Genomic DNA, 25,177 nt, shown 5'->3' with positions numbered 1-25,177 from the left:
TCTCCTGTACAGAAGTCCTAATGCTGCTATTTCCAAGAAGATGTAACTTGTTTGTTGAGGAAGAAACAGAGAGCAGCTTAGTGCAGAGAGGTGACTGCGCGAGGATGCCCTGCCTTCTGTCTGGGCTATGTGTCTAAATCTGGAGGCAGGGAAAACCGGAGCTGGAGAATTTACGGAATTATTATGTGCAGTGAACTCTGCAGAGCTTTCATTGCACCTTGAAACACAACAATTTATCTTGGAGATTTTTGGTCGTGTTTCCATGAGGTCCGTAAATCAGAATTAATGCTAGAAATCTTCTCTGTGATCAGAACTGGTTGAGCACAAAGGTTATACAAAAATTTGAACTCTAGGATTGTATTTTTAGGTATGTCCACCCCCCCTCCCAAAAAAAAACAACAAAAAATCTTATGCATGGGTCTAATCTAAGGCTCAAAAAAGGCCAAGGTGTTTCTGGGAGATTAGATTAAAGCAGAGTCTGCTTCAAGACAAATGGTCAAACTGTTTTTTCTTTAATTTTTTTTCCACATAGATGTCAGCAGCTTGCAAAACCAAAATGGGGTTTGTCTTGGAAACATCCCTCACAACCTAAGATGTTCTCCTGACCACATAGGATTTTAGCAGAAAGTTTTTATTTTTTTTTCCTCCTAAGGAAGTTGAGAGTTGAAGACTATTCAAACCTAAGATTGTATCAGTAGAGTAACATCAGCATTGTAACGGTTGTGTCACAGCCAGCCTTTGGCAATACCTGGCCTTGCAGCCTCGACTTCCAGAGCTCAGGAAATCATGCAGCTGATACACCTGTACAAAGTATGTTTGCTCCCATGTGCAGGTTTAAAAACCTGCTAACATCAGGGTGTGGCAATAATAAGATTATATTTGTGTACAGCAGCTTTCTCCCTTTATGATAAGAATTACTTAAGCATAGGCCAGGGTTTTTAAGAGCCTGCAGTTTTCTCCTGAGTAGGTGAGTTGGTTGGCAGGTCTGAATTTCAGAGCTATCAGTACTTCTGGCTCTGTCAGCTGAAAACGTGCTTCACCGTTACGTACGTGCTGGACAAGTGTCCCAGAGCGTGATGGGCACCTGGTGGGGTGCAAATGCTGCCAAACACGAGTCAGCCATGCTCCATGGTGTCTGGGGACAGGGTGTCTAACCAAAAGTAGGAGGAGAATCTGTAATTAAATTAGAATTGGGCTGGCTTGTTGCATTTAAGGATTTATTTATTTTCTTTAAAAAAAAAAGTCTTGAGCAGAGACACCAGGATGGCATAGCTGGCCACGAGGCAGTTCTCCTCCCTGGCTCTGCGCCCCCTCCCCGCTCCCATCACACACTTAACTCGCGCATACAGAGACACAATTTTGCACTCTCCTCTCTAGGTGAAGGTGCCCCTGTGGATTTTTCTAATCCCAGCTCCCTCTTCCCGATAATTGTTTGCGAGCAGCGTGGAGCGGCTGCATTGACAGCCTGTGAATTTGGTGTGATGCCCATAATCAGTTTGTGAGACGGCGCGGGAGGCCACCCACTGCCCTTAGGACTATCCGCCACTTAGTGCGGTAAAGCAACATTTAGAACAAGGAGGAAGTTGGTACGACGTAGGGCGAGGGATGGGAGGGGAAGGAGCAGGGGCTGCAGGAAAATTGCAGGGAGCGGGGGATAAACTTCTGTTGGCTGTTTAAACTTTTCAGCTAGAACAGCGCATGGCTCTTTGTTCTGGATATCTGTCCTAGCAAAACCTCAGAAGCTCCTCCTCTTGTTTCATCACCTCCTCTTCTCTAGCAATTCTCAGATACCAAGTCCGGGAGAGAGGTTGTTGTGACCACCCAGGCTGGAAAACCCAACCCAGAAATTCCTGCATCAAGCCTGTAAGTCGTTGGAGCTGTAGTAGCGATTTCCCAAAGGCTCAGCCTCGAGCCTTGTGTATGGACTAAGCTGTATTGACATAGTGAAGCCAAATCCCAAAGTGTGGTTTGTTCGGGGAAGGCACATAGCGCCCTTCACCCTGCATCTGGGCTCAGGAGTATATAGCAACCATAGGATCCTTTGCCTTCTTCCAAGCTCCTTGGTCTTCCCTGCAGCGTTTTTTCCCCTGTTGTTTCACTGTTGTGTGTCTTACTGCAAATTTGGTTTCATCTATGGTTTCTCCTTCTGCCCCAGGCCAGCCTCACAGCACTCAGGTGTGTTGTTCGTACAGGATCCAGTTGCATGAAGCTTGCTGCAAAAATACCAGCTTCTGTATCTTAAGCATGGGGCTCTGCCATCCTCCTCTGAATCCTTCTCTTTATTCTCCATCATCTATCAAATCAAGTTTGTCTGCTTATCACTTTTAAGTCCCTCTTTTACAGCTTCTCTCCTGCATTCTCACCATACTTACCTTACCTTTCTCAAGACCATGCCATGTTTTTCTATTGAAACATCCAGCCATCGGACTGCTCTTGGCCCTTCTGCAGTCCTCTGATTCTGCAGTTTCCTTCCTTTCTTTCCTCTTCCTTGTCTTTATCTTCTTCCCTCTTCACTCAAGTCATTATTGCTCCTCCTTCACTTACACTCTTCCAGCTTGTTCTCCTTCCCTTGATACATCTCCAGCTAGTAAAACTTCCCAGTTTTCCATCTCCATCTTCACCTCTCAGCCCTAATAGATGATATTTTTCCTTCCTTCTCCTAACGCTCTTTTCTTTAGCTGTGTTGTGTGGGACTCACCAGAACCAATTACTGCTTTGGTGCTCAATTCAGCAACCTGGTGACTTGGGGGCTGAAGGCTAATGCTTCTTTAGAGCTCTTCCCTCCTTCCAGTTAAACTTACTACATCACTTGGGGCTCTTAGCTCGCACTGTAGCACTTAGCTTTGCCTGAATGTTGCTGGAGCCTAGGAACGAACAGACTGAGCTAAATTTGTGTGCTGCCCAGCCCAATATCTTGCTTCTAACAGCAGCCCTATCACGGGCTATGGAAGAAAGATGCTGGAAGTTGTGTAGGAGTCAGATGGGAAAATCTCTCTCTGTTCCCCTGCTCTGAGCACTCAGGGGAGTATTGTGGTGGTCCGCTAGGGTTCAAACCCTGCCACAATTTAGCTTGTGGATTAAGGTGCTTAAATTTAGGTGTCTGTGTGTTGAATCCCCTTAAATCAATGGAGATCTAATAAATGTGGTTAATGGAGTTTAGAGAGCAGCTCATCTATGTTTAGATATCTTAACCTTCAGGCTGATATCCTCCCGTTTGGCTGGATTCTTAATATTCTTTTATTTCATAAAAAAACTTGCTATCAAAAATTAGTGCATAACTTCTTTGTAAGTGAATTGCTGGTGTACTTACTACAGCAGAACTGGTTTATGAGGAGTAGGATTTCCAAATCAAATTTTCTCAAATCACTTAGTAATTACTAACTTCAGATATTCAATAGCTAGTTGTCAGGCTTCAAAACTAATTGTCATTTTAAAAAAAGATAACTTTTTTTTTCCCCCAAAAAAAGAGTGTGAAGGGTTTTGGGAGAGGGGTAGCTTGGCTTGTGGTTTCCTTGCCTCTTAATTCATGAAGCTTTGTGGACACGAGGTCAGAATGTTTTAAAAAGGAGGTAGAAAGTTTCATTTGTTATTACATAGTCCATTGACTCCAGAAACTGGGAATTTAATGAAAGCACTCTCTATAGTAGTGTCTCATGATACAGTCGTGCATATGGCAACGTTTCAACCTCTGTCCTCCATAGCAGGGCAACACTGTTGATGCCAAAAGTGAAAAAGGTAAGGAAATAAATTCTCCGCAGTTAAAGAAAGGTTGGGAAGAGGCAAAAATGCTGACCAGAGGCATGGGAGAAAGCCTCGAATAAGGCTGCTTTCTAGCAGCAGACAGCGTAAAGCCTCGGTTTCATGTTACAAGACTTTTGCAGCAATAGCAGCATAACATATTCCCAGTGCCTGATTTGTTGGGATGCTCTGTGGATGGAAAAGAGGAAAACCTCTATAAAAAGAAATATCAAAGACTATGCAACTTTTAAAAGCTGGATCTATTCCCCAAGCTCACATCACCACACCTCAGAGAAAGGCTAGACTGAGCGAAGGAGGCGTAGGAATATCCTAAACCAGCACCGTGCCGAAACCAGCATTGCAGACTTGTGCCCAGAGCTCGCAGACACAAGAAGGGACCTTTACCGTGCCTCAGTTTAGACATCATCAGTGCAGGCACCTTCCTTGGAGCTAGGTCCCCAAGACTCCTTTGATAGTCAGTGGAGACCAACAGCACCTTTGGGGTATTTCACATGACCGCACGTAAGCATCTGTCTTGGGAGGAGATGAGACATCCTAAAAAAATGCCTCTTTCTCTGCCCTGGGCTGCAAAGTGAGCCCATGGAGATACCACATTTGCTCTGATGAATCCCACCGGATCATCTCTGTTATGTGTTTGTACAGAGCTAGCATGGTAGATTCCTGATCTGTGACTCAGCCCATAGGCAAGGTTATTATCACCATACTTTCTGTGGTCATTTCATTAGCTTTGGTGATGAATTTGAGTCAATAATCAATGTTCTTTGCCCAGCCTCTAGGAATTAACCTTGTTAAGCCATCCTTGCCACTGTCTTTTCTGCTTGTGGTGGTGTGAGATTGAGGAGTACCTGCTCATTGCTGGATGTTCACATCCTCCAAGCTCAAGATCAGTGCATCCCTATGAGTCCAGCAAAGGAGGCAGGAGACCTATGTAGATGAGCAAGGAGCTCCTGGCAAAATTCAAACAGAAGAAGGAAGTATACATAATGTGGAAGAAGGGACTGGCTGCTTGGGAGCAACATAGGAAAATTGTCAGAGTACGCAGGGATGTGACAAGGAAGGCTAAGGTGCATTTGGAATTAAATTTGACAGAGGACGTCAAGGACAACAGGAAGGGCTTCTTCAAATATATCAGTGGCAAAAAGAAGACTAGGGAAAATATGGACTTGCTGTTGAATGGGGTGGGTGCCCTCATGACAAAGAATACGGAGAAGGCAGTGTTACTGAATGTCTTCTTTGCTTCAGGCTTTACTTCTAAGGACAGCCCTCAAGAGTCTCAGACCCTGGAGACGAGAGAAAGTCTGGAGAAAGGAAGACTTTCCCTTGGTGGAGGAGGATAGGATTAGAGATCTTTTAGGCAAACTTGACATCCACAAATCCATGGGCCCTGACGGGGTGCACGTATGAGTGCTGAGGGAGCTGGCAGATGTTATTGCTAGGCCACTCTCTATCACCTTTGAAAGGTCATGGAGAACAAGAGAGATGCCTGAAGACTGGAAGAAAGCCAGCATCACTCCAGTCTTCAAAAAGGGCAAGAAGGAGGACCCAAGAAACTTCAGGCTGGTCAGCCTCACCTCTGTCCCTGGAAGGGTGATGAAACAGCTCATTCTGGATGTCATCTCTAAGCATGTGGAGGAAAAGGAGGTCATCAGGAGTAGTCAGCATGGATTCACCAAGGGGAAATCATGCTCAACCAATCTGATAGCCTTCTGTGACGGCATGACTGGCTGGGTAGATGAGGGGAGAGCAGTGGACATTGTGTCCCTTGACTTCAGCAAGGCTTTTGACACTGTCTCCCATAACATCCTCATAGGCAAGCTCAGGAAGTGTTGGTTAGATGTGGACTCAGAACTGGCTGAAAGGCAGAGCTCAGAGGGTTGTCATCAGCGGTGCAGAGTCTAATTGGAGGCCTGTAGGTAGTACTGTTCCCCCAGGGCTCTGTGCTGGGTCCCATCTTGTTCAACTTACTCATCAATGACCTGGATGAGGGCACAGAGTGCCTCCTCAGCAAGTTTGCTGATGCTTCCAAGCTGGGAGGAGTGGCTGACACACCTGAGGGCTGTGCTGCCATTCAGAGAGACCTGGACAGGTTGGAGAGTTGGGCAGAGAGGAATCTCATGAGGTTCAACAAAGGCGAGTGCAGAGTCCTGCACCTAGGGAGAAATAACCCTAGGCACCAACACAGGCTGGGGGCTGACCTTCTGGAGAGCAGCTCTGCAGAGAAGGGCCTGAGAGTCCTGGTGGACAAGTTGACCATGTGCCAGCAATGTGTCCTTGTGACCAAGAAGGCCAATGGTCTCCTGGGGTGCATTGGGAAGAGTGTTGCCAGCAGGTCGAGGGAGGTGATTCTGCCCCTTTACTTAGCCCTGGTGAGGCCACACCTGGAGTACTGCCTCCAGTTCTGGGCTCCCCAGGACAAGAGAGACATAGAGCTACTGGAGAGTCCAGCATAGGGCTATGAAAATGATCAGAGGACTAGAACATCTCTTTCATGAGGAAAGGCTGCAAGAGCTGGGCCTGTCTAGCCTGGGGAAGAGAAGATGGGGAGGGGATCTTATCAACGTCTGCAACTATCTTAAGGGAGGGTGTCAAGAAGACAGGGCCAGACTCTGTTCAGTAGTGTCTGGTGACAGAACAAGAGGCAAGGGGCACAAACTGAAACACAGGAAGTTCCACCTGAATATGAGGAAGAACCTCTTAACTGTGAGAGTGACAGAGCACTGGACCTGGTTGCACAGAGAGGTTGTGGAGTCTCCTTCTCTGGAGATATTCAAAGCCCCCCTGGATGTGATCCTGTGCAATGTGCTCTGGGTGACCCCGCTTGAGCAGGGAGGTTGGACTAAATGATCTCCAGAGGTCCCTTCCAACCTCAGTCATTCTGTGATTCTGTTCTCTACCTGTTTACCATCGTCCCACTCCGTGACCTGCGGGAAAGAATTCACAGATTGGCTAAAATAATTTCAGAACTGTAACAACAAACCCTCATTAGTTTCTTAAGGGTACTCCTCACGTTGGGAATTTAGGAGATTAGATTTAAATCTATGGCAACATTTAATTTCATATGCACAGCAGGGGAGTAGCTGTAAGTGGAGGAGCGAGTTCATCCGCAGCATCAAATTGAATCTGAAAGTAAAATGCTTTTATTACTGCAAACCTCACAGCAGCGTCTCTCTCGGCTGAATTTTTCTTGTTTCCAAAGCTGCTGCTTTTCTATTTTGCATTCAAATCCTTCAACCCAGCCTCCGAGCAGAAGCTGGGAACTCAGCATCATTTGACCTCTCCACGATTACCTCTAGCCAAGTGTATAAATACCTGAATCCATGGGGCAGCACCAGCAAAGCTATAGTTAAGACTGACTTAACTTTCTTTACCTTTGAAGGCACCAATTTTAGTCTCATTTACAGGTTTTTAAGAGCTTTCAGATTCTGACAATATGTATTCCCAGGACTCAGAAAATTTAAGAAAACAGCTTTCAGCCCTTTTGGAAAGGGAAGATGAGGACAAAACGCTTGATCTGTCCAGAATAAGGAAAAATGAGGCCATTCGCTTCTGACGATGGCTAGCGTCAGCATGACGGGTGACAGCAGGACGCGTTTGGGTTCAGAGCCCGGTGAAAGGCTCGCGGGGCGCTGGAAGCACTCCTCGGGGTTTGCAAACCCACCCGCGGTGTTCTGTGGGGCTTGCCCAGCAGTTGTGCTTCTCCACATCTTCCCATCACCCTGCAGAAAGGCAAGATGCGCTGTGGATGCATGTATAATGTAGCAGCTCACAAAATATGTTCTCCCATGGTTTTCTTTTTCTTTTCCCTTTTTTTCTTTTTCCTTTTCTTTTTTCTTTTTTTTTCTTTTTAAAGCCCCCAAACCACTATTTGCTGGCAGATTTTTGGCTGAAATTTTTTCTGAATTTTGCTCCATTTTTTTTGGCTGAAAACTTTTTGGCCGGGAGTTGCTAAAGCCTTCCATTTTAAACCTAAAATTTCTGGTTTGGGGCTGCTTGGTTTTGTTTGCTTGTTTGTTTTCTGGATGAAAAAGAGAAAATACTGGGAGGGGGAAGTAAGTTGAAAACGGAAGCCGTTTCCTGCAAATGGCTTGCTAATAACCCCCATTCTGACCGAAATAAAATTCTGATGAAAATCTTCTGTCACTAATATCTAACCACGCTGATGCTGACAAGCCAGGGAGCCTCCTCCCTGCTTTTCGTATTAACGTATGCAATGACTTAAATCACTGCAAAGCTGCAGAGAGCTGCATTATTCAAGTGTCGGAGGAGGCAACAGAAAATGAGCTGTAGTTATAATAAATTGCCTGCTATGTCTTGTTTCTATTAATATGTTTATTATAGCCCAAATGTTTGCTTCTCAGTGGCGTGGTTGGCACAGGCTGGGGAAGGAGGGGTGACTTGGGAGCCTGGGGGCATTTCCATGAAGGGAATGCAGCTGGGGGCATTTCCATGGAGGCACTGAATGGCATTGCAGCGTTTTCCAGCCTGTCTTGGCCGGAAAAGGCTGGAGCTCAGCCGCGGGGTGAACGCAGTGCAGCCGAGCACTGTGGCACGGGAGATTCGGTCCTCAGCCCTCGGGAAGGGAGAGAGCCCTTGGCATCCCGCGGCGGGCTCCGCCGCCGTCTGCGAGCTGCAGGATCTCTCCTGCTCCTTGTCGCTCAATGTTTCCATTTCTCTGGTTTTTTTTTTTTTTTTTTTTTTTGCTCTGTCTCAAGGTGGGCCTTAATGTGCTGGTTCAGCGAGCAAACAAGTTTACTCCCGCCACCCGTCTCCTGATCCAGAGGTTTGTGCCATTCCCTGCTGTAGGTAAGAAACGATGCATTTTCTCTATATTCCAAGTGTTTGCTGTAAACCTCACTGGATTAAAGCTGGCAAAACATCCAGCTAACTCCTGCCTTTGTGGTTTATGTTGGGTTTTATATTCGCTACAATCTGAACGCTTGGTCGTAGCGTTCGCTTTGCAAGGAGCTGCGCCAGCGAAGCCGGAGTGCAGTGTCATGCCGCGGTTTCCACTCTCAGGCAGCTGAAATAATCAGCGTTGCCTGATCCTAAGCTGTCCAAATCCTAGAGCTTTTCATTTTCAAAATACTGGCTGAATCTGTGTCAGACCAAATTCTTGAGTCAGCACTAGCACCGTTTTTTTTTTTTTTTTTTCCCTAATAAAAAGGGAATGAAATGCTCCTATTCTGAATACATAGATTTCTAAGAACCACAGATAAAATGGGGCTGAAGCGTGTAAACATGAAGACTGCTACTGGCTTTTTGGAGCACGAGATAAACAGTTCTGCAGTTTATCAGTTGAACTGCTCAGCATCTGAGGAGGGAAGGCACAAGCTGGACTCAACCTGTGAATCTTTCCTGAATCCAATAGTTACAGCGTTCAGCAAATTATGAGTTATTTTGTCTGTAACGAAATCTCCAATGATCTCAGGAATTTTTTTTATAAATACATATATATGTATGTGTATATATACATATATATATATATATATATATATATATCAGAGCTTCTTCTGAATACTCTCTTACAGGACAGCATCACCACCCAAAGAGCATCGTTTCCCAGTCTGCTTTGTGTGGCCCCATTTCTCGCCCCCATAGACAAATCTGATTTCTGGGTGGTTTAAAGGTCTGCTTGCCAGCTAGGAGGCACTGCTGCTGCTGAACAGCTAGTGTAACTCCCCACGTCTAGTAGACCTCCCTCTAGCTGCAGTGCTAAAGCCATAGCTTCCGGGGGCTGGATTCATTTCAAAAGCTTTACCCAAGTGATTCCACTTCATTGCATGGATGCATTAGGTTCTGCGTGAGTTAATTTTACTCATTGATTCAGGGCACTGTAAAATAAATAGAGGGATGGCTGAGATTTCATGATTGTCAGAGACGAGCGCTCAGATGAGACAGGCAATGACATCCTTGAGTAAGCCACCAGAGCCCTTGTACACACTAGCTGATTACATGAGATTTACTGATACACACACATCCCGTGTCTGATCCCCGCTGTATTTCTAGAGCTAGATCTTCAGTAGGACAGTCACTAAACTGTCCCTGAATCAGATACTTCCTGATGCCTCCTTGCCCGCCCATGCTGGTTTCAAGGATGCTTGTGGCGTATGGAGTAGATGCAGTTACCACGAGTCAGTGTTCAAGCTTGTTGCTCTCACCCTCCTGCCTTTGGTTCCCAGGATTTGAAGAACCCAGAACTTGATGCTCTGCTCACTGATCAGTCAAGCTTATCCTTGAAATTCTGTGAGTTTTGGTCAGTCTCCATCTGGTCCCACGACCTGCTGCTTTTAACGTGTCCGTGACTCCTTCCCCTATGGCCTTGGCTCACAGGAGAAGAGCCCATGCAAGGGGAGTGGCATCGTAGCACCTTGTGCCATGTGCTTACGGAGAGACGGCCGCTGCCAGGCTCTGAGCACTCTCTCATCTTGGGGGAGATCTTGTGGCTCATTTTTGCCTGTTTTTTTTTCCCGTATGCAACAGGAATGATGCTCTGTCTCTCCTGAGCGCTCTGACTGAAGCAGCAGTGATTCTCAGAAAAGCCTCTAATGTCACAGGCTTGTTGTTCTTCCTGTTTCCAGTGTATTTTTAGAGGTTTTCAGCTTTTGATTTTTGCATTCAAGAGGGCACTGAAGGTTAGTGTGAGACCTGCAAGGCAGCTCTGAGTCTGAGTTTGAATCAGAGGTGCGTGCGGAAAATCTTTGCCATCAGATTGTTCTATTTTTGTACCAAGGTGTTAGGAGGAAGAGGTTAGGCTTGAGTCAGAATTGATCGAGCACCCGTAATTAATTTGTTTAGCCCTTAATTAATTCTCTAGCTCTTACTTTATTTGTGTACTGTCATGCTTAATTATGTGCCAGGACATCAGGAGTCGTCCGACTAATTGCTGTTTTGTTGTTGTGAAAGCTGCAAGTTATTGCTTTGCAGACCTGGGCAAACTGTTTAATTAAGACGTGCCTGCCCATTACTTTTTGAACTGCCAGCCCCCAGGAAGAGGGCAGAGTTTCACCTTTTACACTGAAGCGGGCAGAAGCTGGTGTGAAGCTCTTGCTCTACTGACATGCATGCAATTAAACAGAGTTTCCCCCTGCTTTTTGTCATCTCCCTGTCCCTAACCCATCGATCTCCGATGAGTTAGGTGGTTTGTATCAGCTGAGATGCTGGTGGCATGTGTCAAACTTCTTACAGTCTCTCACCCGAAAGGGATGTGAGCGATGGAGACTTGGGGAATCTACCGCTTCTACCGCTTGGTGAGAGACAGCAAGGTCCCAGCAGAGTTCCAGAGATTTTAGTAAGAGCAGGGGGTTGCACAGAGCAGAGATGTCATTGCAGGCGAGGGATGTCCTCACAGCCAAGAAGTAGGTTGCTCTTGCAGTGGGGTAGCTAACCAAGCTGTGCTTTATCGTGGAAATGGTTAATGCTTTGCATGTATCAGTAGCCGACCCTATGCAGAAAGAGTTCCTCCTCGGAGCTGGTGTTACATACCTGATGTTGGCCACCCCAGCCCATCACCTAGCTGGTGAAGTTGTTTATTGTGAGGGCTTTCAGAGCAGAGAACAAGTCCGTAGGGTTCACTGGGAGGAGGGTGACACCGTTGTGTTCCGGAGACTCTCCAAATTTGAACGAGAAATGGCTTAACCCTTACTCAGAGAAGTAGGTAGCAAAGAGTATCTATGCCCAGTATTATTGTGAGAAGCACAATTTACCTTCTTCTTCTTAAGCCTTACCCAGCTGAGAGGAGAGCTGACGGGGCTTTGCTACAAAGGGCCTGCAAAGGGAGCAAAAAGTCCCAGTTTTTTTCTCTGCAGTTTAACTCTCTCTCGAGTTAAAAATGTACATGTCTCTCCTTTGCCTTCTGGCTTCAAGGTGAGGCCAAAAATTGGATTTTTTTTTCTTTGTCCTGTTCTGTCCCTTTGTTTACTGGGGCAGAAAGAAGAAAATCCCACCCTGTCAAAGAACGATAGATACACCACTTTGCTAGCAAAATCTTTGACACGTGAATTTTACTTCAAGTGGACACGGAATAGGAGCCTTTTACCAGGGCTAGTTATGATGTTATTGCAGGCGCCGTTATGCTGGATTGAGCCTGCAGACTGCAATCTCCACGGAGATTTTATGGCAGCTGTACCGCGAAGCAGAGGGGGATCGTACGAGTTGCCCCATGGCCTTGCCGTGCTGCTCGTGGACAGCTTCAGCCTTTCTTGGTGTCTCAAGCATCAGCGACTGGAAGCTGAATAAGTCTTAGTGAGCAAGATACTGAATTAACAGATGGGTGTTGCCTTCATCAGGTGAACCTTTGCAATCCCATTGCAATCCCACTGCAAACAGGCAGCTACCGGTACCAAGATCTTTCAGCCAGCTACAGATCCTGAAATAGGACAGCTTAATTTAAGCCCTCTGAGGCAGTGAATTAGTGCTAGCATCAGTCACCATACACACTGCAGTATATAGATATCTTTCTGATATTTTACAGATTTAGTGCCATGAATATACGAGCTATAATGTGGGCATGAACTGATCATAAATTGTGTGCTTGAACAGCAGAGAAGTCTCTTATATGTAGCTGTAGTAACTGTAACTGCAGTAGCATTACAGAAACTGGACCTGCTTCTCTTGATCTGAATTTGGCACTTCTGTGATTTTTTTTTTCCATGCTTTGTGGTCCCTCTCAGTAGCCACCCTGAAGGATTTTTCCAAGGGAAAAGAAAATGCCATGAGACATTGATTTTTAGGTATTAAAGAAGGAAAAGGAAATGCGGTTTGAAGAGAGAAGTGTGACAGAACCTCGGCTGTGGAGGCTGGGTTCGCTCCAGATGAATTCCGGCTCCCAGGCTTGAGCTCTGCTTTGAATAGATCATTGGAGCTCCTGGAAGAAGGATTGGGCTATCTCAGAATCTGTGGTCCATGATCACTATAGTGATAAAAATAGTGTTAATGCCTGGGCTTCCAGTGTTGGCTTCCAAAGTCAGCTCAGCAACCAGAGAAGGAGGTTAAGCATCTAAATCAGTGCTACTCAGTCAATGTGCTGGATGTAGGTAGCAGTCACTGGGCCATAGTATAAAGATAAGGGATGTCCTTTGTGCTGGGAGGTGTCATTCAGAAAAAAAAAAAAAAGAAAGAAAGAAAGGATTCCTATCCACATCCGAGGGCTTCAGCCCCGGGTTCCTGGCTGAGCCTGCAGTGTTGGGATTCTTCTGTGAAACCCTGATTTAGAACTGATGTATATAGAATTGGGGTACTGGCTTGTTTTGTATCTGCACACAGTTTCAAATGTGGCACTAAACATTTTCAACAAAGCAGTTTGCAGGCTGTGTTACCACATTTTTTCCCCAAATTCCAAAAACGTTATTTTCTACCCATATTTTTATTTATTTATTATTTTCCATCTCTTGCATTTGAAAGCTTCATAAAATCAAATGTTACCTGTTCTTTGCCATGTTTTATGCTTTCCCAGGATTTTACTGGAGCAGAATGGAGGTGGCTATGAGAGTTGTTTGTCTTGGGCAAACATGCTGGCCTCAGGCTAGCAATTTAGGATCTCAGTAATGAATCCTTGAAAGGGTCTAGTGACTTTGAGAAGCATCTATAGCTCTCGCGTGAACTTCAGATCTGGAAACCTCACAGAAATTCCCATGAGAGTCTTGTGCCAGCCCTTCTTGCCTTGACCAGACCCGCATATACGACAAAAACAGTCTCGTCTGACACTGACTTCCTTTTATCTACTCAGATTGACTGAAAGCTAGAAGGATGGGAAGTGAGAAAAAAAAAAAGAGGGGGGGGGCTAAACTTTCTTTAAATGAAACGCCTGTTTTCTTTTTTGTCTTGGATTAGTGAGCTGAAGGCCTGGTAACACGGATATTTTGATAGATAGGAAGAGTGGTCCAGTAGTTAGAAGATTAGCGAGAGAGACAGAGTGTGCGTGTGTGTATGTTCCTCTCGTTCGGGAGTGTAAGGAGCATTTGTCACCACAAATCATCTTTGATTGCCGAGAGCTGCGTTCGTATAGGGCTCACCCACCCACCACCCTCAAAAAATTAGACATTTGTTATATGACATGAATTGAGATTAATTAGCGAATATTAACCCATCAAACAGCACAGAAACACATTTTTGGAAGCAGTGGTACTGCAGCAGCAGTGGCTTTGCAATAGTTCTGGTTGGAAAGTTTGCAACAAAATGTTGTCATTTGGGTTTTTTTCTTTTTCCTGGAAAATGCCAGTTTGTCCAGAACAAAACTTTCATAGGGATTTTCAACTTTTCTTTGGAAAAATCCTTAAAGGATAGGATGGAGTCTGCTGTTAAAGTGTCAGAGAGAGTAGCCAGTGGTCAGTAGTATGATGTGTGGCCCCTGTCTAAATTCCTCTTATTTATACCTCGAGTGCCCTTTTGAAGAGAGAGAGAAGGAATTGAGTAGAAAGCCCACAGGAGTTGCATAAAAATAAGTGTTTGAGATGGAGAGAACAGGCAGTCCAATTGTATTTACCAAAACATGAGTGTTTGTCCTCAGACCTCTCTGAGCCCACACAACTTTGCGAGCAGTAGCATTACTGACTCCCATAGCAGAGTGTATCCCACAGGGATGTAGAAACTTCTTCCTGGGCCCTGGAAGAGAGTTGTCCGGGGAAAGAATCTTCCTGAAAAACAAGCCTAACAGACTAAGAGCAGGATTTAGGGCAATCTTGAAGCTACTAAAGCCACAGTAAGGCTGAGCGAGGGAAGGGTTTTTAGGAAGGGCTCCAGAACTGCCGCCACATCAGCTGTGAATCCTGTGTTGTGCTTTCCCAGTGTTACAGCTAGTTCAGGGGCTCCAAAGGCCTCTTCAAGACCTTCTCCTGTTTTGGAAGGTCCTTTCTCCCTGTTCATGCCAGCCTTCTTCTGAGCCCCCATGCTCTTGCTCCTCTCACTCATCCCTGAGCATGAGGAGCAAGTTGTTTTGGACCAGGTTGCCCAGAGAGGTTGGGGAGTCTCCTTCTCTGGAGATAGTCAAAACCCACCTGGATGCAACCCTGTCTAACATGCTCCAGGTGACCCTGCTTGAGTAAGGGGGTTCAACTAGATGATCTCCAGAGGCCCCTTCCAACCTCAACCATTCTGTGATTCTGTAACTCAGCTCACTGAATAGGGGAGCTTGGAGCATCTGGAAAAGTCCTTTTTTGCCTCAATACATTTCTGTTTGTGGCAGCAAATTCCTTTGCAAATAAAAAGGCAATGATCTTGATGTATTATTATTCTCCTCAAAATCACATCTGCCCCTCTGTACAGGGGTGAACCCTTGACTTTCAGAAACTTCTTTGTAGACTGATGAAAATGAAGCAGGAGGGGTGTTGTAGAGACCAGAAGCCTGCCATTCAGTATTGACCAGGGCTGCGTTGCTAATCCTCAGCTTCTCTCATCCTCAGCTAGTGCCAATATCTGCAATGTTGTCCTGATGAGGCACACGGAGCTGGAAGAAGGAATTGATGTTTTGGACAATAACGGAAACATTGTCGGATCTTCCAGAATTGCTGCAAAACACGTATGTACCTGTGATGTTCCTTGCAAGCACTCGACGCAAGCATGTACACAACTCACCTTAGGGCTCAACAAATCCCACAGCTGTAGGAATCGATGACTTAAGAGCTAGAAATAGATCAGAGTAACTGATGATGCCGGAGGAACGCCGCAAAGCTTACTGTTCACTGTGTACCTGCGTTTGCAGTAGGGGGTGCACAGCACTGCATGTGTTGCTGGACACAGAATTTTAGAGGTGACAAGCTGGGTTATTGCTCTAAATGTCATTTCTGAGCACATGATCAAGAGCACATTTGTTTAATAGTAGGGGAGAGCAGAGTCTCCCATCTGAAACATTAGCTGCAGTTTCCATTACTGCACAAGGAAGTGAAAAGCAGAGCAGTTTATCTTTGGACATGTTCACTTTTGAACATGGCATACTGTGTTTCCCAAAAGCGCGTAAGTCAAGGCTAGGTCGCTTTTTTTCTGAAAAGTAGGCTATAGCCTTGGCAGGACTTGGGGCTTCGTGCAGGAACAAGCTTGCATTATGCAGGCAAACCCAGTAGCTGATCATAATGGTCTGAAAGTGTACGGGTTTACATCGGAAGGGTCCTGTGCTCCCCTTACGCATTCACAGCCTTAGGGTTTCTTTGTGGAAACATGCAAGCAGTTCCCGTTGAATATGAAGCGAAGATAACTTGCACCTTTTCCTAAATGAGAAGACTTCATTTTCAAGCTGAGTAGCTTTTTAACCCTTGCCATGCCAAAATTGCTTTAACAGTTGCCACCCAGAGCTTTATAAGGGTAGCCAGATGTTTTTATTCTTGTGCTAACACCTGGTTTGTGTTCACCTGTAAACTTCTACTCTCTACCATCTGCCTGCAATTATTGCATTTTCTTCCTTTTTACATAGTTTTGTCTCCTGAGCATCATCTGATTGTTTGAGGCATGTTGTTTGCAAGTGGGCTTTAATCTGAAATGTAAAGCATGTACAGAAGCACACGCCCAGGCAGAGGAGTTAATAATATAATGCTTGGCATTTCTCTCGCTCCTTCTGTCCAAGGCTCTTAAGGCACTTCATAGACAGCAATTAATGTACAAATTTACAGTCTTCTGCAAGAAATGGGAGATCTCTAATATATCTCCATATTGTTGTTTAACAGGAAGCTTAAAACAATCTGTTGAAGGGCTCAGAGACACTTACTTGAGCCAGTTTTCTTCACTTATATTACTGGCTTCAAGACCCTTCTTCCTCTCTCCATGCTAATGGTCTAGGAGAATGCAGACAAGACAAAAAATAAATATTAAAAATGAAGGTACGTTAAGTGTCATTTAGGTAGAGTTTAAGCATCAAATTTGGGACCCTGAGAAGTTCTGCTCAGTTGCCATCTAATCCTGACGATTCTTCCCAAATAGCATAATACCTGATTTTTGTAACATAAGATTTGGCAGGTCCTTAGTGTTGTAATCTGCAGATCTCCAAGACCTTCTCCTGGTTTGGAAGGTTTGAACACTCCAGCTCTGTTCAGTGTTCCCATCCAGGATAGTCTGCCTAGATTTCACGGATAGCCACGCGTGTGGGCAGCACTCGAGGACCCCCAGGCAGGGGACTGGGACTGCACATAGCTCAGTCTGCACGGTAATATTTTACCCTACAGAAGACACAAAGCCCTGTGCCCTGCGTTTGTGTTTGGGTCTGTTCCTCTGCATCTGCGACCAAACCTGGCTCTAGCCCATCCGTTATAGCAACAGAGCAAAAACAGGTTGTATACAAATAACTAATAGCAAAGTTGAAAATGTTTGTTGATTCATTCACATATGCAACACAAGAAAGGCCAGCCAAGCCATTTCCATGCCTACGCGTTGATTGCTCAGTGCAGGTACATCCTGAGATTCATTTTAAATGTCTTAGGTTTGTTTGTTTTTCTTTTGCAGGCACTGCTAGAAACAGCCCTGACTAGAGTGGTCCTGCCAATGCCTATACTGGTTCTACCTCCAATTATTATGTCCATACTGGAAAAGTGAGTGTTGGGTAGTATGAAAGTGGGGGACTTTTCATGGGGAAGGGAGAAAAGGGCCTTACTAAGTATTATTCCTTGATAATTTTTAGCAGTTGTCCATCAAAGATGGGGTTTTTTGCTTATTACAATTTCATGTCCCAGCATCTTTGACCGTTGTTGTAAATTGTTGAAGTGTTATATTTGTGGTGTTATTTTTAAACATCTTTCTGAGACTCTGTAGCAGTCTGAATAACCCTATTCTATAGGGTCAGTGTGAACCAAAACTCTCTGAATTCAGTGGAAAAGTTTTCATAAGTTTTCAATCCTCAGTTTTGCAAACATTAGAACTGCCACATGGGGTCAGACTAAAGGTCTCTAGCTTGATACTCTCTTTCTGACAGAAACTATCAGTGGATAAATAAGGAAAGAGAATAAAGATTGAGTCAATCGTACTGCTGCCTGCTTTTGTGCCCCATGCCAGCCTTCAGCCTCGGGGTCCTGTTACTGCTGTTTCACAGCCAGACCGGCCAGCAGACACGCAGCGTCGGCACAGGAGCTCTTCGGGGTGTGCTGCTTGCTTTCAACCCGCAGTCGGGAGCGTAGGGACCTACCGAGCAGGCTCTGTGCCTGGATCCTCTTGGCCACAGCCGCTGCAGGACTTGTCTTCTGTGAACTTGTTTAGACCCTGTTTGAACCCCCTTGTATTTTCTTTAAGTAACATCCCGTGGCTTTGAGTTACACAGGTGATTATGCACAGCGGGGAAAGGCACTATCTTTCGTTTGTTTTAAGCTTCTCTGACCTTTGAATTGGCAGCTTCCTTCATCTCACCTTGTAGAGGACTGCAAGGAATAATCTCCTTTCACCTTCTCCTTTCCATTCATGATTACAGGACCTCTGCCTTCGTTTTCTGCTTCCTACCTGTCATCGATATTCCTGGGTCAGTCCAGGGTGTGCCTCTATGCTAAGAAAAGGGAAGAGAGTGGTGGAGCACTAACCTTCACATATTCAGCAGAAGTTTGCTTTCCATCATTGTGTAAGCTAGAGCTCTTTTGACAGGCATCTCTGTGGAGCCCCAGTGCTCCTCAAGAGAAATGCTGCATTTCTGGTAGCACTTCTTCTGGAGAGTGGGCAGAAAAGGGCATGATATTACCACATGTCTAATTATCCTGTGTCACTGGTTTCTAACAATGAAGAAACCAAAGAGCTGTGTGCATTGGCTGTTCTGCCCACTTTGTTTTACTCCACGTCAGCTTTCTCCTCTGCCCAGAGATGCTGTGAGCACTGGCTCTTTGGAGTCTGACTGGTTTGTCCTTACATGCTTCCTACTTAGCTGCCTCCTTGCAGCCCATCAGACCGGCTCATGCGGTGCGAACGGCCCTCACTGGGGCGTGGATCTCCATGTGAACCTTTGGAGACTGATTACTGCACTGAAAGACAGGGCTACTAAAAGACTTGCTACCTCTGTCAAGACAGTCAAGGTGGAAGCACTTTTTAAACAAACTTGTTAATAATGGCTGCTCTACAGCACTCCTCTGACAAAGTAAATAGCAATTAGGACGATTAGGTATTGACCCACAGCTTTGGTTAGCCTTGTTTGCTCTTGTAAAAGTACCCTAGGGCAATTCTCTGCCCTTAACAGAGGCGTTGAGGTTTTTTCTGCAAATGTTGAGTCTCATTTTCAATGTCAAAATTTAAAAAATACATACCATATAATCCCTGTAGCACACAGAGTCTTGCACGAAGGCCAGTTCCTCCCGTGAGTTAGGTGTGGGGCAGAAGTAAGGTAACAAACTCTAGTCTGGGAACTCTAAAGTAGGTGTTTTCAGTCCTTGCTAGCCAAGGCATGCAGTTTTCCACCCTCTTCTCATGGATTGTGATGGCTTCCTGTGACAAGGCATAGCGTTGAAAGCCACTGGTTGGAGATGGCTGCTGGAGGAGCACAAGCAAGAAGGGTAGTTTCCAGTCCCACAAATTTTGTGCAAAGTGTGTGATTTTTGCTTCATGCTGCTCCTCAGTAAAGCCTGCATCAGCACTGCGGTCGTTTCCTGCTCCATGGCCCTGTGTCCCTGCCAGCCTGTGATCCATCGGCCAAGGATCTAACCTGCAAGATCATGATGCTAGATAGAGCCTGTGATGAGCATTGCACCAAAGTGGGGGGATCAGAAGCAATCCTTCCTGCAGCAGATGGGGTACACATACTGACACCGTAGCACCAGCAACACTTTTCCTGTCATTTGAGGCATCAAGTGCTTCCTTCTGTTGCATGATCTGATGTGTGTGGGCTCAGGCATGAGGAGTGAGGAAGGTGGAGAGGTCTGGGTTGATGTTATTAGTCTGAGGATGGAGGGGAGAGTGCTCCACTGGGGAATCACTCCGGAGTGACTGTCCCTTACTTGTTCAGGGATTGCTCGATGTCATGTGCGAGAGGAACAGGAGTTGTCGTGTTTCTTTGGACCCCATCTGCTCGGCAGCTTCCCTGCTTTAAACTCAGAGGCATGACTCTAGCCTTTATAATCCCATCAAAACTACTTTGCAGTTGTCAGTCTAAAGGACCTCTGTTTTCGTCTGTCCGTATGCCAGACACCTAAGAAATGTCACAGATTTGTGATACTTCCTACCACAGAGATCTTTCTTTCAGTCTTTCCGTATCATTAAGGCCTTTCAGCAAAGTGTCTGTGTGTGTCACTGCTTACTTAACAAGGCCCTGTGCTCCAGTCGAGCTGTATCTTGGTGATTAGCTCATCCAAGAAAGATCACCACAGACAACAAACTATTTTATGCCTGTAATTCAAAGGCTCTTTACTATTCTGCTTCAACACAAACATAAAAATCTGTATGTGCAAAACCACAAAGTTCATAGGATCCAAGTTAGTGAAGAATTGTCTCCAACAGGAAACACTGAGGACCATCATGGGTCTTGCTAAGCATCTGCAAGCTTAAATAAAAGTATTAGTAAAACTTTCTTTGCACTTGTGGGCGTGATAACTTCTGTTATAATAGGATGCAGTTTACTCAGTGTAACTGTGCTCCATGCGAAAGTGCTTAAAATTAATTTTATGTAGAGCAAATGTGAAAATACAGGAGACTCTCCTCAAAAAGTTATCATTTCAATTGATAGAAAGACCTGATTAAGGTTTGCATGAGAACCCTTTTTTTCTCACCTCCCCTAAATGAGGTTCTGTAGATGCAAAATATACAGGCACTGATTTTATCTGCCTAAATTCTACTTCAAACTTTGTACATACTGTTTTGGTTTCCACTGAATACCTTTGGATTCGTGGGAACCTGTCAATGAGCAACAACAGGCAGTGGGTATGGGGTAAAATTTGGTCAACAGAATAGATGTTGTGGTCCAAAGGATGCTCATGTGCACATTACTGCTCTAGGACATGGAACTATCCACCTGACGTGGAGAGCATCCCTTTTCACATCTCAGGATTTATAGTCCAGATATTGACCCACAGATCCCTTGCAGTGGTTACCAAAGGACACAGTCGGAGGTGAAACTGGATTACACGTTTCAGGAGATATAGGACGCTCAAGGAACCCAAAGCAGAGAGTACACGCGTAAGTTATCTGTGAGGCAGTAACCCAAGAGATAGTTTGAAGCAGGAGTGTTTTGGGTTAGTTCAAAAACAATAAAAAAAACCTCTCAACCAACTTTGCATATTTCAATTTTAGTTCCTCAGTTTGATAGGGGAGGAGGCTGTGAAAAGTTCAGCTTTTTTAATTTAGTGCAATTTTAGTTAGACTAGGACTTTTAAAATGAGAATCATATCAAGGCATGTATTATCAATTTATTTATAGAAATCCTGACGGTATCTCTAAATGAGAAAGATGAGGGTGACAGCTTATTACTTGATGGCTGGAGATCTGGAATCAGAAATGGCAATCTGGATCCTACATTTGACGTTGTGATGGAGGAGGAAAGCGACTCTCCTGTCTTGTGTAGAAGTCCAGGTGTAAATGGGTGACAGTGTTGAAGTTGTGTGGGAGTTGCACCACCTGAGGAGCAGGCTGTGGTGTCCCAGCAGTGGTTTTCAGATTTATAGGAAACCTGCTCCATCATTTTTATCTCAGTATTTGAAAAGTTTTATTTTAAGTGGCCAGTTCCTGGTCGTCGTCTTTCCACTTGGATCCAGGTCTTTCCTCTCTCTCAGCCATCTCTCCATCTGCATGTTTTAACTCCCCCAGCTGCCTCTCTCGTCTCTTGTGCCATTTTTTTCAGCTCTCTTGGCTTCTCTCATTTCTTTGCCTGCTGTGTATTTTAACTCCTAGGGCCGCCTTCTCTGCTCTCCAAGTAATTCAATGTTACCTCCCACTGCTGAGCTCCGTAGCGTTCCATTCTTTCCCCATGTTTCATGCATTTCCTGCTGCTTGAACGCTCTGTTGAAGCAGTTAACATATAGAATCAATGTTTATTTTGAGACTACATATGCCATGCGGGGAACACGGTGTCAGTTATTTTGTGCAGATGTAGTCTCATTTAAGTTTTATAAATAATATCTATGTTGGCAACTTTAATACAGAAAAATATTGCTTTCACATCATCTCTAAGATGAAGAAAACTCATCTACAGGATGTAGCTGGCTTTAGAGCAGACAATGGAAACTTCATTGCAACTTTTTTACATGACAGAGATGCAGGAACAATTACATCCATTGCATGAAGTTGGACCTCTTGTACCTTGTATGTTTATGTGTATCTTTTTATCTGATAGTTATGATGGAATTTCAGAAACAGCACAAGTTTCTTTGCCCAGAGAGGTTGTGGAGTCTCCTTCTCTGGAGATCTTCAAGGCCTGCCTGGATGCAACCCTGTCTACCATGCTCTAGGTGACCCTAATGAGCGGGGAGGTTGGACTAGATGATCTCCAGAGGTCCCTTCTGACCTTGCTGATTCTATGATCCTATGATTCTTGCAGAAAGCACCAGCTGTTGTCCAAGCCTTCTCCAATAGTCTCTGTCCAGCTTCCTGTTTCTTGCAGAGTTGAAGCCCATCATCCACATGGTCTATCTGCAGACCATCCAGGCTGTCCAAGTCTGTGTGTACTTACAAAGTTCAGTTCCCCTGTAGGCTGAACTCTGTGGTGGGAAGAGCCCAAATTCACTGGTACTAGGTTCACGTGTTCTGGATAAGTAGTGGACAAGCCAGCCACAGCTCAGTCCACCACCAGTGTCTGCTGTGGATGCTTTGGACAAACAGCCAGCAGTGGGGACAGGAGAGTGTCAGTCAGAAACTCTTTATCCATAAGCCTTTCCCACCCCCCTTACGACAGAGGCAACTTAAGAGGGTCTGAAGTGCAGAAGACCTGAGGATGAGCTCCAAGAGCTCATGTGTGTCAGGTTAGACAAGAGAAGGCCGCAGAGCCGACCATGCTAATTATGGAGGGGAGATAAAGCTGGAACTGTTGGCAGGGGGCAAGAGCTGAAAGAGAAGCAAGGAGCAGAATGGTGGTGTTCCTGAAAGAGGAGCTTTTCTACTCTTTCTTCATCTCCACATCATCCTGATCTTGAGGCTTGCAGAGCTGCTAGCACCACAGTATGTCAGCAGCCTCACTCACCAGTTGTCAGGGCTGTTTCCGTGTAAAGGGAAAATAAGCTCATAAAATAAGGACATTTCAGAGCTACTCTGGCATAGCTAAGTCAGACTAACAGTATAAAAAATTACTCTCTTGATAGATAGCCAATGCTTAGCGTATGGCCTGGTGGTGGTAGAAGGGAGCTTTCTTCAGCTTAGACCTTGTTTTGTTGCTGCAGAAATGTATGTGAAGGTGGTCCCTGTGTTCATGCCCTTTTGCTGGACATTTTCTTCCTGCAGCAGTTTGCAGAACTCTTCCTACCAGTGCTTCTCCTCCTCTTAAGTGCAAAGTCGCTCTGTCCAGCTAAGCCCGCAGTGAAATTTGTTTGAACTAAACAGCTAACAGCAGTGACACCTTAAATTGTTATGGCTGTTACCAGAGTAAACATTGAAACTGCTCCCTTAATTATGTCAATCAAGCAAAAAAATACCCCACCCTCTCTCTATCTACATCCGTTGGGTCCCTGAAGGGGGCACTACGGGAACAGCTGGAGCAAGAGGTGGTGGATCCTTCCTCCTTCCTCTGGTGGATGAGGTCCTATGAAAGGCAGGTCAGGTCCTGGGGCTGCCGACTGGGACCCTGCTCCCCAGAAGAGCTGGTTTTCCTGCAGTGTCCTGAATGAGCGAGGAAAGCTTGCTGGCTTGGAAGGATCCTCGAGAGATAGCAGCGGGGCAGCCCCAAAGCAGACCACGGTCACAGGTGGAGTGATGGGGTATGTTGCTCACTCTGAGCAGAATCCGGATTTGGAGTGAGTTATCTGGGGTAAGAAAGTAATGCCTAACTCTGTTTTCACTGCAGAAGGCCTTTGGATATTCAGGGCTTTAGCCTGCGGTGCTTTTCTTAGCCTGCCGGCACCCTCGGCGTCTTGCAGTGTATATATTAGCTTTGAACCTGTTTATACCCAGTGCTACCGAAACCCCACAGAATGTGTCAGCTGGGAGACTTTGGTTAACTCCTGTCATATTTAGTTTAGCATCTGACACCTCCTTCTAGACAAATACAGCTCTGGTTCACTGAACCCGATAACTCCTTTTTAGTACAGCAAGCGACTTCCATATGGAATAAATTACAGTACCTCTTGAAAAACGCCAGAGGCAGCTGCCAAATTATGCAAAATTTAAACCACTAATGAACAATGTGATGAAAGTTGAATGAAGGTGTATTTACAAGATCTACAACACACTGTCTCTGTGGAGCAGATGTACTGTCTGTACAAGTATGCGTGTGTCTGTGTATATACCTATGTTCATGCACACTCATACATATTTACATGTTACCCTTAAGGTCTAGCTGGTTTAGGTATATCTGTTAACAGTAAATGCTACCTAAGATCAGTAAGCCAGGAGGTCCCCAACACGTTACTCCCTTATTTCTATCTGCCAGGCAATTTCATGACAGCAAATTAAAGAAAGAATAAGCGTTAGGGGTTTGAAGGAGAGTAAAGAAACAAATCTTGAAAAAAAGGGAGGCGAAGGGAAGAGAGACAAAGGGAGAGGAAAATATTCGAAAATGCAAGTTCTTGTGCATCCAAAGAACAATATATAAACATTAATCGTATTTACCTTCTTCTGAGTGTGGCAGTCTGGTTCAGAAGATGCAAATGGCAAAGGAGGATCTAAAGGTGTAGACCTCCACACCCAGGTGGAGCACCCGGGACAATGCAGTAACATAATTCGCTCTTTGACAAATGGAAATTTGTTTTGTTTAGTTACAGTTTGCTATAATACAATACTCTGCAATTAAGCCATTAGGAACAGTCTAATCATGCACTTTCATGGGGCGGGAGGTGGGGAGGGAGGGAGGGTGTCGTGGGTGAAAAGAGGTAGTTTTTGGTTGTATTTAACAAGTAACAAAATGCAGCATAGAATAATTAACTAAATTTTCTTCCAAGATCTGTGTCGCTAGCAGGGATCCTAGGGACCAAAGAAAAGTGACCTCTCAACTGATCATGAGTCATTTATTCTGAACTACACAAATTTTAGAATCTGAATCCCAATTAAGACATTACACTACATGTGTTAATTAGTCCCCTCCCCCTTTTAAATCAAGCCATAACTCTTCTTAATTAGGAGGTTAGCCACTGTAATTTGAACTGGCCTGAGTCTGAAACACTCCTGGAAATCACACCTGGAGGCTGTACCAGGGATCATTTTAAATTGGTTTAGTTTTTCCTTGGGTGATTATAAGGTCCCCAACAGGGCAGTAATTAAAGAGGGTGCAGCTTCCAAATTAAAGTGTCAGGGTGATGTCTTGGTTCTAAACTGTGCTCCAGGGAGGCTAGAAGGATGCTGGTCTTGTGATTTTTCTCAGCAAGGGCTCTAATGGATCACGACATTTTAAGCATAAGAA

The 25,177-nt window shown here is 45.1% G+C and overlaps 1 protein-coding gene across 1 annotated transcript in view; it reads left to right on the top strand.

Annotated features, from left to right (window-relative positions):
• The window catches only part of SFXN5 (sideroflexin 5), a 111,881-nt gene that overhangs the window by 63,008 nt on the left and 23,696 nt on the right, over positions 1-25,177 (top strand). Inside the window, exons 9-11 of the mRNA XM_062574473.1 lie at positions 8,472-8,562; positions 15,156-15,271; positions 17,182-17,267. Coding sequence (XP_062430457.1) covers positions 8,472-8,562; positions 15,156-15,271; positions 17,182-17,267 — 293 coding nt within the window. The remainder of the gene's footprint in view (positions 1-8,471; positions 8,563-15,155; positions 15,272-17,181; positions 17,268-25,177) is intronic.

This window comes from Rhea pennata, chromosome 4, assembly GCF_028389875.1.
Source record: "Rhea pennata isolate bPtePen1 chromosome 4, bPtePen1.pri, whole genome shotgun sequence".
Classification (NCBI taxonomy): domain Eukaryota; kingdom Metazoa; phylum Chordata; class Aves; order Rheiformes; family Rheidae; genus Rhea; species Rhea pennata.
The sequence above is the reverse complement of the archived record's forward strand: the minus strand, read 5'-3'. Positions and strand labels throughout refer to the sequence as shown.